General features: G+C 38.5%; 1 protein-coding gene across 2 annotated transcripts; it reads left to right on the top strand.

Moving 5' to 3' along the window:
* The first annotated feature begins 14 nt into the window (after positions 1-14).
* On the top strand, positions 15-13,918 carry ca14 (carbonic anhydrase XIV). 2 transcript variants are annotated; one of them, XM_019253921.2, is made up of 14 exons: positions 15-126; positions 413-436; positions 3,792-3,971; positions 4,211-4,356; positions 6,210-6,305; positions 6,405-6,471; positions 6,849-7,006; positions 7,869-7,995; positions 9,359-9,382; positions 9,513-9,597; positions 9,764-9,805; positions 10,595-10,648; positions 11,288-11,816; positions 13,761-13,918. In XM_019253921.2, the coding sequence occupies exons 1-13, from the start codon at positions 57-59 to the stop codon at positions 11,397-11,399; spliced, it is 1,185 nt and encodes a 394-aa protein (XP_019109466.1). In that variant the 5' UTR covers positions 15-56; the 3' UTR covers positions 11,400-11,816; positions 13,761-13,918. The 2 variants fall into 2 exon arrangements, with proteins under 2 accessions (XP_019109466.1, XP_019109465.1); XM_019253920.2 differs by lacking the exon at positions 13,761-13,918 and adding an exon at positions 12,441-13,358 and having other exon boundaries at positions 11,288-12,277.
* Positions 13,919-15,787: the final 1,869 nt, after the last annotated feature.

The raw sequence follows: 15,787 nt of genomic DNA on the forward strand, positions 1-15,787 counted from the left end.
TCCTCATCTCTCCGTCCACTTTTATTCATTTCTGTGTATGGACAAGGAGGGCTAACATGGACTCTTTGGGTCTTTTTATCCTTCTATTGCTTCTGTGTTTCCAGTGGACAGCTGCCCCTGCTGCTGGTAAGGTCTTAATTAAGATGCTAATCAGCATTGCTTTGATATGGGTGTTGTAGATTGTTTGGGTGTTTCAGTGTGAGCTGGAGTAGTAGTAGAGCAGTAGTTAAATTGGATTTGAGTATTTTAGATTTGAGGACCTTAGTGCTACTGTAGCTAGGTATTAAGAACTTGTAGATTAGAAGTGATTGTAACAACACAAACAAGGGTTTGTTGAACTACTGTGAAGTTTAAGAACAAGACCTGGATAAAAGTTGATTTTTAAAGTTTTCTTTTTAAAATTCTTTTTCAGAGGAAGTTACCTGGACCTACACCGGTGAGTTTAAGTTTATTTATAGAAATAGAAATTTAAATTCACTTAATGCAAATTCACTTAAAGTCACTTAAATGCAATTTAAAGTGTAGCAGAAAGTGAGAAGAAAAGACAGAGACAGAGGGTGCATGGTAATCTGGACATGTTGTATGTTTGTATGTTGGATATACTGTATAATCTGGGGACTAAGAGCTTCATAGTTCAGGAGAATCCTGAAGTCAGTAATAAATCAGTAGGAAGTGGAGACATTTGATTTTTTTGGTCACGGTCAAGCAGTTTAGTGTCTAAATACAGGACGACTGGTGGTAAACTCATCTGCTAATATCTTTAAAACTACCATGTAAGCGTATGTAAGTGGGGTAGGATTTGTGCTTTTCCTGCCTCATATCTTCCCAACCCTTCTCCCTCTGCTTGCCTCTACTTCCCTCTCTGTCTGTATTAGTTACAGTTCAACAAGCTGGCATGAGCACAGCAGTCACACAGAGATGATGAAGGGGTGGTGGGAGATAGAGAGGAAGAAAGCAAGAAAAAGGCCAACAGAGAGGCAGGCAGAGGGAGGCAGGTGCACGAGGACGAGGGTGTTGGACTGAGAGAGGGAGATGGGACGGGATGAAGCAAAAGCATACCAAATCGTGTCCTTATTGTTGCAGCGCACAATAACCTGTGTGTTTATTGTGTTGTGGTCGCACACTGGCTGCCTATGCCGTGGACAATGACATTGTGGGAATGAATGGGGCACACAGACCCCCACTCTGCATGAATTCAGGAGAGTAACACCAATGTACAGTACATACAGTAAACTGCAGAGGCTGTGCCTAGAGCAAACTGGTATCTATACATTGACCACTTAGGCCTTTTTATGATGGCTATAGAGACAAGTGTATGGTGCAGAAAGATGTGATGTAACCTTAGATCAGTAGCCAGTATGTTCAGCACATTATATTTGTTGTTTTCTGCCATTCATTTTCAAAATAAAAGCCACTGGAATTCATCAACAACGAATGAATAAGTGAGATGGTGTGTGTGAGGCATGTTGTGTGATGCAGCATGGCATGATGGGGCCGTTGCTGAGCTGTTAGCTGAAGTGGAAAGTTGGTTTTGTTACGCACACGAAAGAGCAGAATTACACGATTTCAGAGATTCATGTTACATAAAGTAATCGAGGAAAAAAAAAGTCAGCCTCGCCTTCCATCAATATCCTCATCATGCTCTGAGTGGGTGAATCTGCATGTGTGTGTGTGTGTCTTTGTTGCTGGCTGTATTCAGGACAGGGGTAGCATGCTAGGGAGAGGTAGAGCAGGCGCAGAGGGTCAGGAATATTCGGGCTCCGGTTGCCATGGAGACCTCCATGACGACCAATGGCGGGCCCGCGGGACTCACTTTTGAAGTTGGGTCGTGGTGCGGGGCTTTGCTGTGGAGAGTAGTGAGGGGTAGGGGGCAGAGAAGAGATTAGGAGCACAGAGTGGGGGGTTGCAGGCAGTGGGAGAGGAGATGGTGGTATGTGTTCGTATCTGTAATGTTTCTTTATGTTGTGCAGAGAGAGAGAGGGATGATTGAAAGGAAGATGGACCTACTGCACTTACTGTAGGAGAAGTTGTTGATTTGAATGGGTTAAGACATGATCCAGGGCTTGCAAATGTGACACAATGCTTATACACACTGTGTCTTCCCTTTTTGTTCAACTTTTTCTTTATACGTGTAGTAAAATTAAAAAATTAGACACCAAAATTTGCAAAATCTGCATCTGTACCTATATGATTGGATCCTCTTTTGTTTTGCACACTCACATTTTTGTGCGTATAAAAAGTGTCAGTGTTTTCTAAAGCATTCCTCTCCTTGCAATTGAAATTCAGATTCTTTGACTCACATGTCACTCTCTTTTTCTTTCAGACTCTTTTTTTCTAACTTTCCTTTTATTATGCCCTTGGGGAGACCAGTTTCTTTTTCATTCAGTGAACCAAGCACCTCAATCACTCTCCTCTCCCACAATTACTACTCCCAATATTTCTCTGTCTATCTTTTAATTTAATTCCTCCGTCCACTGTCTATTGTTGTACGGTAATGAACATAAACTGTTAATTTAGTTTTTTTTAGAATTTGTAATACAGAGCATATTTTACTAGATAAATACTCAGTATTGTACATTAGATGTAATCTTGAAATTAGCAGTATACAGCATAGGACCTGCTATAAACAGTAAATGTTTACAATAACCCAACTGTACATTGTAAATATAAATAAATATTGTTAAATATAATCTTTTTGTTGGTGTACCATCATCCTAAACTATATATATATATATATTTATTTACTAATCACTTTTTTCACTCAGGAATCAAAGCTGTAATTACATTTTTTTCTCTCTGTGATTTTCAGCTGATTTTTAAGATGTTTGAGAAGAAAAAACTACAAAGCGAGGTTAATCTGCTGATTTATGCCTGCATTTCTTAAGAATACCATGAAAAAAAATAAATCAGTTTTAACAAGTCGATATTCTGTTTTAAATAGATATCTGGCTAAGGGATACAATAATTCCATCTGAATATTGTTGAGTATATTTAGTATGTTGTAAACCATTTCACTGGCATAAAGAGAGGAAAACTTAAATCAAGCAACCATAAAACATATTTATTTATATCAGAAACTATTTTCATTATCTCATCTAAATGTCAGGCTTAGAAAAATATTTCAAATGCAAAATGATGCATGATACATTTAACGAAATGATTATTTTTGTCATCTGTGTTAATTTTACATTCATTGTGACCACATTTCAAGTTAAACATTGTTTTAATTTACAGTTATTATGGACACATTTTAGATCTACTCCTTTAGATCTACTACTATGATATTTAAGATATCACATCTGGATAATACTGCACAAATGTGGTTGGAAGAGGCAATATAAGGCTGATGTGCCATTGTATATTGATTGTTTTGTGATTGAAATTACTTAGTCAATGAAGTGTTTTGTACATCTGTGAGTGTCTTTGTTTCATCAGCAGGTACATGTCACCTGCATTTGAATATGATTTCAATTTTAGTCTTCGTAGTCTGAAGCTGAGCAGCATTTACTCAGTGCAGATGGCCACAGATATGTTTCTGTATATAATCATTCAATGCCCATTATTACTTTGTCCTTCAAACTTTATACTGTGCATCAGCATGTTTTGTTTTAAATGTATTATACTGTAAACGTTTTGTAAATTCTCCACCATGAGGCTGTGAATCTAAAGAGAACAGTGATTGTCTTGTATAATCAGAGGCTGATCAATGGAGGCTTTTCACTGAATGACTGCGAGCCACTGGGCTGTGTGATTGGGTGACATCATTGTTTCTGTCTTTTCTCCTGCCAAAGGCTTGGTGGGTCAGTCTGAGTGGTCGCAGTATTTCCCTAACTGCGGTGGTAATTCTCAGTCCCCTGTTGATGTGGTAACCACGCAGACTAAATATGACCCCAGTCTGATCCCACTGACCCCGGTGGGCTACAGTCAGCATGGCAACAGGCCCTTCACTCTCTATAATAACGGACACACAGGTAACTATGACATCCAGTTGATCTCTTCTAGGTATCCAAGCAGCCTTATGGTTGATCTGTTTATATTGCAGCATCCTCAGTTGTAACCAAGCAGCAACCTTTTCACTGCACATTAATAAATTTTCTGAGATAAGTCAAAATTCTCATCACATGCCTACATAGGACTTCATGTTCATTAATCTTCTCCCCTGTCTGTTGAACTCAGAGTATAAATTCTGTTTTGGTCTTCTCTCTGTCAGCGGTGATCGAGCTGCCAGACTGGATGGGACTAGCAGGGTTTCCCTGGCTCTTTACAGCTGTGCAAATGCACCTCCACTGGGGCAGCGGCGGCCCGAGTCACGGGGGCAGTGAACACACCATCAACGGACTGAGTGCAGATGCAGAGGTATGTTTAAACACAGCTCACTGTAAATGGTAAATTGACGAGTGGGCGGCAAATCACAGCCAAGCTGAGTCGTGACATGAGTAGAGGGCGGTTAAGGTTAAGGAGCGAGATCATAGCAGTTTTCAAAGAAGGTCAAGGTTTTATATAAAGGAATGAAGTGAGAGTGTCCCCCCAATGATTATGACAATTCTGACATTATTTAAATGGAAGAAAAAGTCAGAGATCAAGATTTATAATATTCATTGTTTATGCAGAAGAGGATGAAGATGTTGAGTAGATGAGAGATGTGATCTCTATGAAGCCTCCATTTTATAGATGTGAAAGCCTCAATTCAGAAAGTAAAAGTGCATGAAAGCCTGATAGTAGATTCATCTATTAACTTTCACTTTAAATTAACGTTCACATTGTTATTTGTCACAACTAACTACTCACTACTCGTGCAGCAGTCGTGGATTAATCTACATCTGAAAATAGGCCCACATGAAGTTTACTACTGTTTAAGTAACGTTTGCTGTGAAGGTAAAATAATTACACTTACAGCTGCAACAATATATCAATATATTCAATATAATANATATAATATATAATAATATATTTTTTTGATAACTGCTGGATCATTTGAGTCATTGCCAAAACAAACATTCCCTGGAACCAGCTTCTCATGATAGGATTTGTCTTCTTGGTCATAGATAACAGTAAATTAAATATCTTTGACTTTAGACTGATAAAACAAGTAAATTGAATATATTACTGTGGCCTCTGAGGAATTGTGAATGCCACTTTCAGTATTTTTTAACATTTCATAACATTTAAAAAAATATAAAAAAGGAAAAATGTTCTGTTTTCATATGGGGTTGCAGGAGTCCATTTTTTAAAATTTCTTCTGTGACTAGATCTCTCTTTTGACGTCATGCTTTCTTTCTCTCCCACACAAATCTGTTGTAACTGAGTGAGCTTGGATCTCTGTCCTGGTTTATTGTGGGATAGGTGTGGAAACACTGAGCTCACATCTTGTAAAGTAGACTGAGAGAGGGGCAGAGACAGAAGAGCAACAGACGAGAATGTTTTGGGATAGATTGCTGTTAATAAAAATGAAACAACAACCTGAAGAACGGAAGACATAAAACTTGTAAGTCACTGACTAACCTTTGGAGGGAGAACAAAGAAAGAAGGAAAGTCGTCTCAGCACCTGAGCTCCTGTCCATCTGTCAGCGTCCAGGTTTCCAACCTGAGGGAGGGAATTTAATCTGATTAAAAAGACGAAAATAATGCAGTCGATAAAATGATGGGAAAAAAAAACCCACAAACAAAATGAGGGAGAGGACAAATATTAGTCCAAAAAATGGAACCTGTCATGCATGAGTTGTGTTATTACATAATGACACAATTAAGCGCTTTCTCTCGTCGCTCTTTATTTTTCTTTGGTCGTTCTCTCAAAAGAAAAACTGAGTTTGCACGCAGCTTTCCCTCTCCCAGTCTCTCCCCTTCTTTCTCTTTTTTTTAAGCCTCAGTGGTTATGAGGGGAAACCAGGACATCTTTCCTGCTCTAACAGCAGTGGCGTAATGCAGGGTATATGCAGGTATACAGGGTATGCAAATGTATTTTTTAGCTACCACTGGGTATACCCACATCTAAAAAGTGTGGTGTAGAAAAACTTGTAGTTGTCTCACCTGTCTGTGGGTCAGTTTTATTGCAAAACATGCACATGCACCTCTCCTGTGTGTAATATGAGCTAAATATGCATGAGTAGTCTTATATGTCACACAGGGCCACTTAAAATAATTATTAAGGTATAAATTAAATCTCCAGGCACCATTACACCACTGTTTAACAGTGTTCTTCCTCCTTTCAGCTGCATGTGGTGCACTACAACTCTGAGCTCTACGCAAACATGTCCACAGCCATGACACAGAAGGACGGCTTGGCTGTTTTAGGGATTCTCATTGTGGTAATAAAATAATTCTAATAAATATACGCATTATTAAATTTAGAGAGAATAAAAAGACAATTTTTTTACAGTTCAGCTGTCATAGTTTTCGTTTCCCAGACAGGTGAGGAGACCAACCCGGCATTCAACAACATCCTCAACTATCTGAGCCGCATCAGACATGCTGGTAAGTCTACTTAAAATTCAAACACACTTCCATCTTTTTCTCTCATGACTTGCAGTGATTTGCAGTTCTCATTTCCATTTTTGAGACTATAAATGTAAATGGATTCTCCTCGCTCCACAGTCACACTTCATTGAACAGACATGATGACCACTACGTGTCAGAAAAGAAGAGAAGTGTGTTATTAGAAAGATATTTGCTCCAAAGTAAAACATAAAAGGAAACACAATGCTTTGGACATTTAAGATATTGTAACAATGATGGAGGGATAAAAACAGCACAGTTACCAGTTTTTCTTCTTCTATGTGCTGCTGCAAACAAACATTTGATAAAGTTTTCTCACATAATATTTCTTTTCCCCTCCTTACACCCACTGGCAGATCAGAAGGTGTTCATCCCAGGCTTTGACATCCAGTCTCTGCTTCCTAATGATCTGGGACGCTACTATCGCTACAATGGCTCCCTAACAACGCCACCCTGCTACCAGAGTGTGATCTGGACGCTGTTTCATGAGAGGGTTCAGATCTCAAAGGCACAGGTAAAACTTATCGAGAGCAGACTGATTACATTTTTGTCCATGGTGGATGTAGAAATGTAGTCTAATGTATAAATAATAGATGAACACGGCCTATATACACACACACTTGGCTTGTGATGTGCATATTTTCAGTCTCTACACAACCAATGGTTTTTAATCAAAGCAGTGATGTTTAAATTAAACAGAAGTTTATTGCAATCCCTAAATTATTTAATTTTATTCTTCATTTCAAATCCTCAAAGAGCATAAACTTCCAAATTTCCACACAGAATAATCTTCTGTTGTATCTAGTAAAAAAAGAAAGATGTTATCTTATGAGTCATTACCTAAATAAGAGCTTGAGATACAACACATTAATGTCTGCATTTGTGTGGATTAACAAAGAAGTCTTCTTTGTTCCCTTTTCTTTTGCTGCAATGTTTACTGTCGCTGTTGATAAAGTTTTTATTTATTTATTTATTTTGATGGCAGATTTGATCTCACAAATACTTCTATCTGAATTCCTTTTTTTGTTAGAAATAAGTATAAAGAACAAGTGTGCATTTTGAGGTACCTCTTCAGATGCATGTTTAATTTAGTTAGTTAAATTATTAAAACTATCTGTCGACTCTGATGAACCGTTAATGTCACGGTAATGAAATTAGTGCACAATCAGCTTACAATGTAGACATTTTGCAATTGTAGCTGATATTTAAATTGCGCATTGTGCCAAGAAAAATCAATTTGCACTCACTTTTATTATATTTGAGCTGCTAAACATTGACTTGACTATTCAATTTGATGTCAGTCTGCTGAGATTTACTTTCTATTGTAAGTTTAGTGCCTTTTCTCCACCCCTCTCCCCTTCACCTCGGTACCGCAGCTGCTGAAGATGGAGACGATACTTTACTCTAGTAAAGCTGAAGAGCCAGACAGGATGCTGCTGCAAGACAACTACCGCTCAACGCAGCCGCTCAACCACAGGGTCGTCTTCGCCTCCTTCTCTGCAGGTCAGACAGACAGAGCATGTAGAGAGAGATTATCCATCGTTATATAAAAATGAACTCACATGAAAGATGAACACGTACTGTGCTAGTAATCAGACATTTAGCTTTATGTCACTGCTTTTGCTTTTTCAAGCATTACCTGATTCAGACATTTAGTAAGTAAAACTACGTGTACCTCAGCATTGAAAATGTTATATACCAAATATTACTTTTATAAACATTAATATAAAGGCAGGAGTTTACTCCTGTAGTTGGTTGAGGTGGAGCTAATTTTTAACTATTTTATTTAGGGCTGTTACTAATTATTATTATTCTAATCATGGATTAATCTACAGATTATTTTCTCAATAAATCAAGTCATTATTTGAATATATGCTACCACAAATACTCAAAACCTTCAAATTACTTGTTTTATCCCACAAATGATACAAAATTCAAAACTAGTGAATATAAAGTAACATTATTCAACAATAATAAATCATTTTTTTAATTTAAAAAAATCATAGTTATCAAAATAGTTGCCGATTCGTTCTCTGTCAACCAGCTAATTGTTTCAGCTTTACTTGTATAAACTGTCGGGTATGTTTAATTTATAACAAACTTGAATGTAAAAATGTTAATTTGTTTGTGCCTATGACTGAATGTAGGATTAGTATATTCTTTCGGGTGCAAAAGGTCACAGACAAACTGCTGGACTCCTGTGTTTTACGCCAACAGTACTTCTACATTGTTGGACTTTAATGCCGACAAGCTGCTTAAAATGCAAACCACAATAACAAGCCAGTGGGTGGCCACATAGACCAAAGCTAGCAATTAGTACAACTCATGCCGAGAGTGAAAAGTGGAATGTGGAGAGAAATGTGGGAATATTAAGGATTACCAATGACTTTGTCAGAGGGCCCTTTGGAGGGCAAGACTAGAAAGAGAGATAGAAATAAAGGGGAAGTGGTAGAAAAGCACTGGGAGGAGTCGTGTTTGTTTGTGAGCTGATTAGAGAAAAAAAGATTTGCAAAATCAAAACACTGACTCCATTGTTATCACGCGAGTCTAACTGGAAAAAAAGGGAGACGGAAAAAGAGACACAGAGGAGTGAAAGAGGGAGACAGGGTGGTAGACAAAGACAAAGGAGAAAGAATTTGTGTAAAGTGCTCATTGTAGTGAGTGACTGAACTGGAAGGCCTGTAATATCAGCACTGCTGTCAAAGGCAGAAAACTGACTAGACATAACATTTTCAACCAGCTGAACAGCAGATTCTGCTGAGATAAACCGACAAATCGATGAGTGAGGACGGTGTGACAGAAGAGAGAAAATGTCCTGTGATTTTTCCAATGATTTACTTTCTCTTCTATCTCTCATTTGTTGCAGAATCATGGAAGGAGCTCTCTTCTGGTATGCCTATGTGTGATCTTCCTGCACATTTCTGCACAAAACACAAAATGGCCAATTGCTGCTGATTATCACATCAATACTTGAAATAATGTAACTGCTCTGATTTTGTGTTTTCTCTCCTCTGCTGTAGGTGAAGTCACAGCTATAGTAATAGGAGTGATGTGTGGCTGCGTAGGTCTGGCAGTGATCATTCGCTTCATTGTGAAGACGATACGGTAAGAAGCTTTGCTCTGTCGCTCCGTCATGTAAGAGGCCTGTTTGCCAGTGAACACGGACCACCAGTCTGCTGTTGTTCTGGTTTAAACTGGTCCGATCTGCAGGAGCTCTTCACTATTGAAGCATCCAGTCTCTTCTCATTCTCCATCTCCTATGTCTTGGCAGGTTTTTTAGAGTCCTCCACCATGAAACAGTCGTGGTAAACAGGTGCTTTACCTGATCTCAATACTGACAAGGATGCACAACTATTACTGACAGTTTTCTTCTTGTGCTTCACAGATATCCTTAAGCGCAGATCTTGGATTTTTTTTGACATAAACTAAAGTTGAAGTAGAGCCCACAGTCCACAGTCATGTGTGTGTACTGCAGGGGCATTTGAGATTTATGCTGAAAACCTTATTGGATTAAAGTCTGACTCGTACATATGACAAATACATTGATATTGGCCTTGTTGGTTAGGCCAACAACAACCTCTTTTTAAGGTTTCACCATAACAGTTTAAAACAAGCCATAAGATAAGCGCAAAGGATAATCTGATTCTCTGACCTCTGCTGCAATAACAAGGCTGTTTCTCAATACTCTTATTATTTTCTCTCATAATTACCACTGATTGTGTATGAAGTATGTGGTGGGTTTTCTTCCTGTGACCCACCAACGAGTGATTTAACCTTCCCATTGCATTGACCAGGGGTTCCCAAAGTTCAAATATAAGTTCCTATATATGTGTTAACTCAGACCAAAATATGATTTTCATATTCCTGCAACCCCTCCTCTGATTTTAATCTCCATCCGAGATTATAAAAAAACTGTGACGGTTCTCATTTTTATGGATTCCTTCACCCCTGTCATCCCACTTTGGGAACCACTGGCTTTCATAATGTCAATCATCCTTGTGCAATTACTTTAAAATGTCACCGCGATCCTTCTATCAAATTAGAAATTATAAATCCGATGTTTTCTATCTGTCATGTGATTCTGTCTTTTGATCTGCGACAGCTCTACCTCTAGCTGGGACGTCCTACCCAGTAACCGGCCTGCTCCCATGCCAAGGTCACCGTTCAAAACCTTAACTTTGATTCCTGACCACATCTCTTTGCTTTAACCACACATTCGTAGTGGGTTAGACTTTAACCTCTCTCTTAGAGTAATAGTGCTTGCAGAAATTCCACAGGCTGTACAGTACTTACAATTACATCAGAAACGTTCAGAGAATTCCCACAGTGTTGCCCATGTTGTAGACATTCTTTAACATTAGTCTATACTAAGAAGAATAATCCTTTAATCCCTGAACTTTTAACCGTTTTGTCCGATGGTGTAATGTTAACTGGATGCAGATGTGACATGTTCTGTCTGAAAAATGTCAGCTAATCCTCACAAAACTAACTCAAATGGACATTCAAACCGCGATGGAAGATGTGATGCAGCCAGTGGACATCCACATTAACACATTTCTTCCCACTTGCTTATCATCCCATGTCTCAGTCTTGGTGGGCTAAAAATACTTCATAGTGGTTTGTGGTGGTAACTGAACAACATTTCAGGCTCTGCTAGTTTTTTTCTAGCATACTGAAGCCCTAAAAACCTTCCATGTATTCTTTAACAAACGAGGACCTCTGCTGGAAAACATAACAAACTACACTGACAGCATGCTCGCAGCATATGGGATGACTCTTCTCTTTGATGTTTCAGGATTAAGGAGCCCGAAAAGGCAAAAGAGAAAAAACAAGAGGTGGCTCTGAACATGACCCCTGAGGGAGAAAAGAAAGAAGAACCTTCACAGTCTCCTCAAACTGAACCTTAGCCGGTCCACACACTCGCAAACACAGTTACAAAAAGGCAAAACATTTTTTTATAGTGAACTATAGGACACAGGACAAATCACCTGCTGCCCCGATCACTTAACTGTATCCTTTTCACCCAAGTTCAGTGATGTCTGTGCAGTGTTGGTGTCAGACAGTTTTTCATTTTGCACGTGAAGCACTTGATTTAAATGTGTCAGTTTGATGGCCCTGTTTGCTCTCATGATGCTTGAGATGCACGATTGGTTCATGTAAATACTTTGTATGATATATTTCGTTGTTGGTATTTCATCTTGTTCATCCTGCCTTGAAACCCAAGCACACTGCACTGTATGAAATGTCATAGACTCAGAGAATATAATATTGTTATTTCATTTTGCCCAAGGAGTTCAACAGTTTTGGTATTAAAACACACAGAGGTCCTATCAAATGATAAAAGATCTGTGATGAAGGTTTAAAGGGATCTTTAAAAGTGTTTAGCACAAACATTAAGGCTCTGAACTCAGTTTAGCACATCATGTTGTAAATGGATGAGTTATATTTATGTACATGTGTTCATTCTATTAAAATGAGTTTTGGTGCCATATATCATCTTTGTCTGGTTGACTTCTTTCTGCATATAACTCAACATGGGAACAGTACAGGAAAATAGTTTTATTTGACAGCAGTAGCAGTAAGGATTGTTTGTTTGACAGTAGAATTAGTTTCTGAGTGTGATGTTGACTATGTATGTCAAGATGCTGCCATGTCAAGGCGTGTTTGCGCCTTTTTTGCAAATATTGTCACACATAATATATAAGTGGTGGACGGAAGGAAGTGGAAGTATAACGGCAGAGAATAGATCTCACAGCTGAAGCTTTGAAGCCGCTGCCAAAACAAGGTAGGATTTTCTCCATCTTCTCCTGATTTCTTGTTTAAATAAACTGCACAGCTGTGGCTCTTGTTCATACAAACTGTTTACTTTATTACGTGTCATGTAAATAATTTGGTAAAACTCTGTAAAATGTATTGTTTTAATCTTTGTAGTCTTTGTTTCCTTCTAGGCTACTGCTGAGTAATGGTTCCTGTCAGAGTTTTTTTCATTTCTGCTGCCTGGTGGTTCCTGTTGGTTCATCAAACATTTGTTCAGAAAAACAACGCTCCCTGCCAGCCTTCCTCCTGGAAAAATGGCTACAAAACCTTTGTCAGCCGACACATTCGCCCTGACATTCCCAGTTCCCTGGACCAGAATGTGTGGGACGACTATATCAAGAGGAAGAATGACTGTGCCAGACCCACTCAGTCCTTCCTCCAGCGAGAAGACTTGGACAAGGTGAAGGGTGTGTGCACAAGTGAAGGGGGGGTGATTTACAAGGAGAACCTCTGCATTAGCCGCCAGTCTTTCACTTTTGTCACGGTGAGGATTGATACGACGACGTGCAGCATCAAGAGCATCCGAAATGAAAACAAACATCTGATCCTGGCCTGTGACAAGTTGGACAATCAGTGCCTGCCAGTCCATTTTGAGGGAAACCTTCATAATTTGAAGCCAAATAACAATGCCAATCCCTGCCAGGCCTAAGCCATAAAGCTCTTGCTCCCAGTTTTAAAATGACATGGCTCTGGTTGTTACCTTGTCTTTTTTCTCCTTCCTATTGCTTATTAACTTTTTTAATTTGATAAACTTGATGATTTTTGGAGTCTTCTCCTGAAAACTTTTGAAGTCTTGAAATGTAAAACAGTATTGATCATATATTAATCATATCTTGGAAGAATTGTATCTTTTTTTTTGTACCTTCCTGCTATTAATATTATTATACTTGTGCCTGTGTATTTGTGAGTTTTCTTGTGTGCATGCACCTCAGAGATGATGAGAGGATTGGTGCTACAACAGCATTTTATTTCAGGTGATTTGATGTGAATTGAATTTCAAGTAATTATCTGTGTTGTATGTATTTCATATTAAAACTTTATCAATGTAATTGGCATACAAAAAGGATTTTATGGCATTTAATAAAAAGATTTGAAATGCACAGTAATGTCCACACCAGTTTCTTTTCAATGTGTCACAGCAAAACTCTCAAGATGCCAACTTTAATTAATGTAAAACTAAATTTGTGGACATTTTTGTACAGAAGTGGGCTCGATCTGAAATGTCTTGATCAATAGAATTTATGAATTACTCTTTACTTGTGTCCTCATCCATTTTTGTATCATCTTAGTTTACTGATAGGTCAATAAGGCTTGCAAAAAGTGAAGCTGATAGTAAATTTAAGAGCACCCTCTGCTGGACCAGAAGGAAAACTACTTCAACCAGTCTGCTGTAAAACTCACTTTAGTATCCAAAGCCACTAACAAGATGCAACTCTGAACACGACACAGAGGTCCTATCAAATGATAAAAGATCTGTGATGAAGGTTTAAAGGGATCTTTAAAAGTGTTTAGCACAAACTGATGCTGTCCAAACATTAAGGCTCTGAACTCAATTTAGCACATCGTGTTGTAAATGGATGAGTTATATTTATGTACATGTGTTCATTCTATTAAAATGAGTTTTGGTGCCATATATCATCTTTGTCTGGTTGACTTCTTTCTGCATATAACTCAACATGGGAACAGTACGGGATTTTTTTATTTCATAGTAGGAGTACAAACTCCTGTTTTGTTTTAGAGTAGAATTAGTTTCTGAGTGTGACCTTCGCTGTGTAGATCAACACCAAGATATTAAACTAAGTGTGTGTTTACCCAGCTGCTGACTACCTGAGGAGTGCAACTCTTATCACTGATATTGCAGAAGTATAGTAACACGTAATATATAAGTGGTTGAAACGAGGAAGCGGAACCACAACCGCAGGACCAGCGAAGAGATCTCACAGCTGAAGATTGAAAGTGACTTGTATCTCACAGTCTCTGCAAAAACACGGTAGGATTTTCTCCATCCTCTCCTGGTTTCAACTGCACTGTGTTATGTATTTAATTGGTAAAACAGTGATGGTGTTTCATGTTTGTAGTCTTTGTTTCTTTCTAGGATTTCTGGATAATGGCTGCTATCAGAGCTTTTTTCATTCTTCTCGTCTGTCTCCTGTTGGCTCGCCAAGCGTTCGCTAAAAACGAAGCTCCCTGCCAGCTCTCCAAATGGAACAATGGCTACAACACCTTCGTCAAACGCCACATTTGCTCTGTCACTCAAAATTCTCTCAGCATCAGTAACTGGGAACACTGCATCAGGAATAATGGGAGCTGTGACAGACCCACTCAGTCCTTCCTCCAGCCAAAAGACATGGACAAGGTGAAGGGTGTGTGCACAAGTGAAGGAGGGGTGATTTACAAGGAGAACCTCTGCATCAGTCGCCAGTCTTTCACTTTTGTCACGGTGAGGATTAATACGGGTACGTGCAGCATCAAGAGCATCCGAAATGAAACCAAACATCTGATCCTGGCCTGTGACAAGCTGGACAACCAGTGCCTGCCAGTCCATTTTGAGGGAAACCCTAATAATTCAAAGCCAAATAACAATGCCGATCCCTGCCAGGCCCTAAACAGTGAAGCTCTTGCTCCCACCTTTAAAATGACATGGCTCTGGTTGTTATGTTGTCTTTTTGTTCTTCTTGTTATTGGTTGAGAAACTAGATAAGACAATCAGGCTTTTATCTGAGGGACATTTTGCTCTTTTTGGGGTCTTCTCCTAAAAAACTTTGAGATTTTTCAAGTCTTAAAATTTAAAACAGTACTGAATCACCAACATATTAATCAGATTTTGGATGAATTTCATTTATTTAAAGTGAATTTGTGTTTTGAGTTGAGTTTTTGAGATGATGAGAGGATTGGTGCTCTAATGGCATTTTGTTTCATTTGATTCGATGTGAACTGAATTTCAAGTCATTATCTGTGTTGCATGTATTTCACATTAAAACTGTATTAATAAAATTGGCATATAAAAGGGATTTAATTGCATTTAATGAAAAGATTTCAAACGCATTGACAGTGATGTCCACACCAGTTCCTTTTCAGTGCATCATTTTGCTTTCCTTTCCTCTGTTGTTTGTAATTTGGCTTTTAAATCTTATTTTTTTTTAAACCTTTCATTTCCTCATAGGCTGTTGGCAAAGTTATTAGAACATAAGGACGTCAATTAGATTTTTTAAAATTGTTTTCTGCACAGAGTGCTGGTCAGGACAACTAAAAAACAATAATAAAAAACACACACACGCACCGTGAGCATCTAAAAATAAGCTCATTGGACCTTTAACAGGTATTTATAGCTGTAACTGGATCATGTTCCACCATGCCTGCTGCTCTAAAGCAAAGCCATGTGGACGGATTTAGGCATTGCAGACACAGTTTAGGCCACTCCCGCTCACACTTTAAGGAAGTGAAATGTGGAACCGTAACTGAGGACCAGAGAAGAGTT

Source organism: Larimichthys crocea, chromosome XIII, assembly GCF_000972845.2.
Source record: "Larimichthys crocea isolate SSNF chromosome XIII, L_crocea_2.0, whole genome shotgun sequence".
NCBI classification, from domain to species: domain Eukaryota; kingdom Metazoa; phylum Chordata; class Actinopteri; family Sciaenidae; genus Larimichthys; species Larimichthys crocea.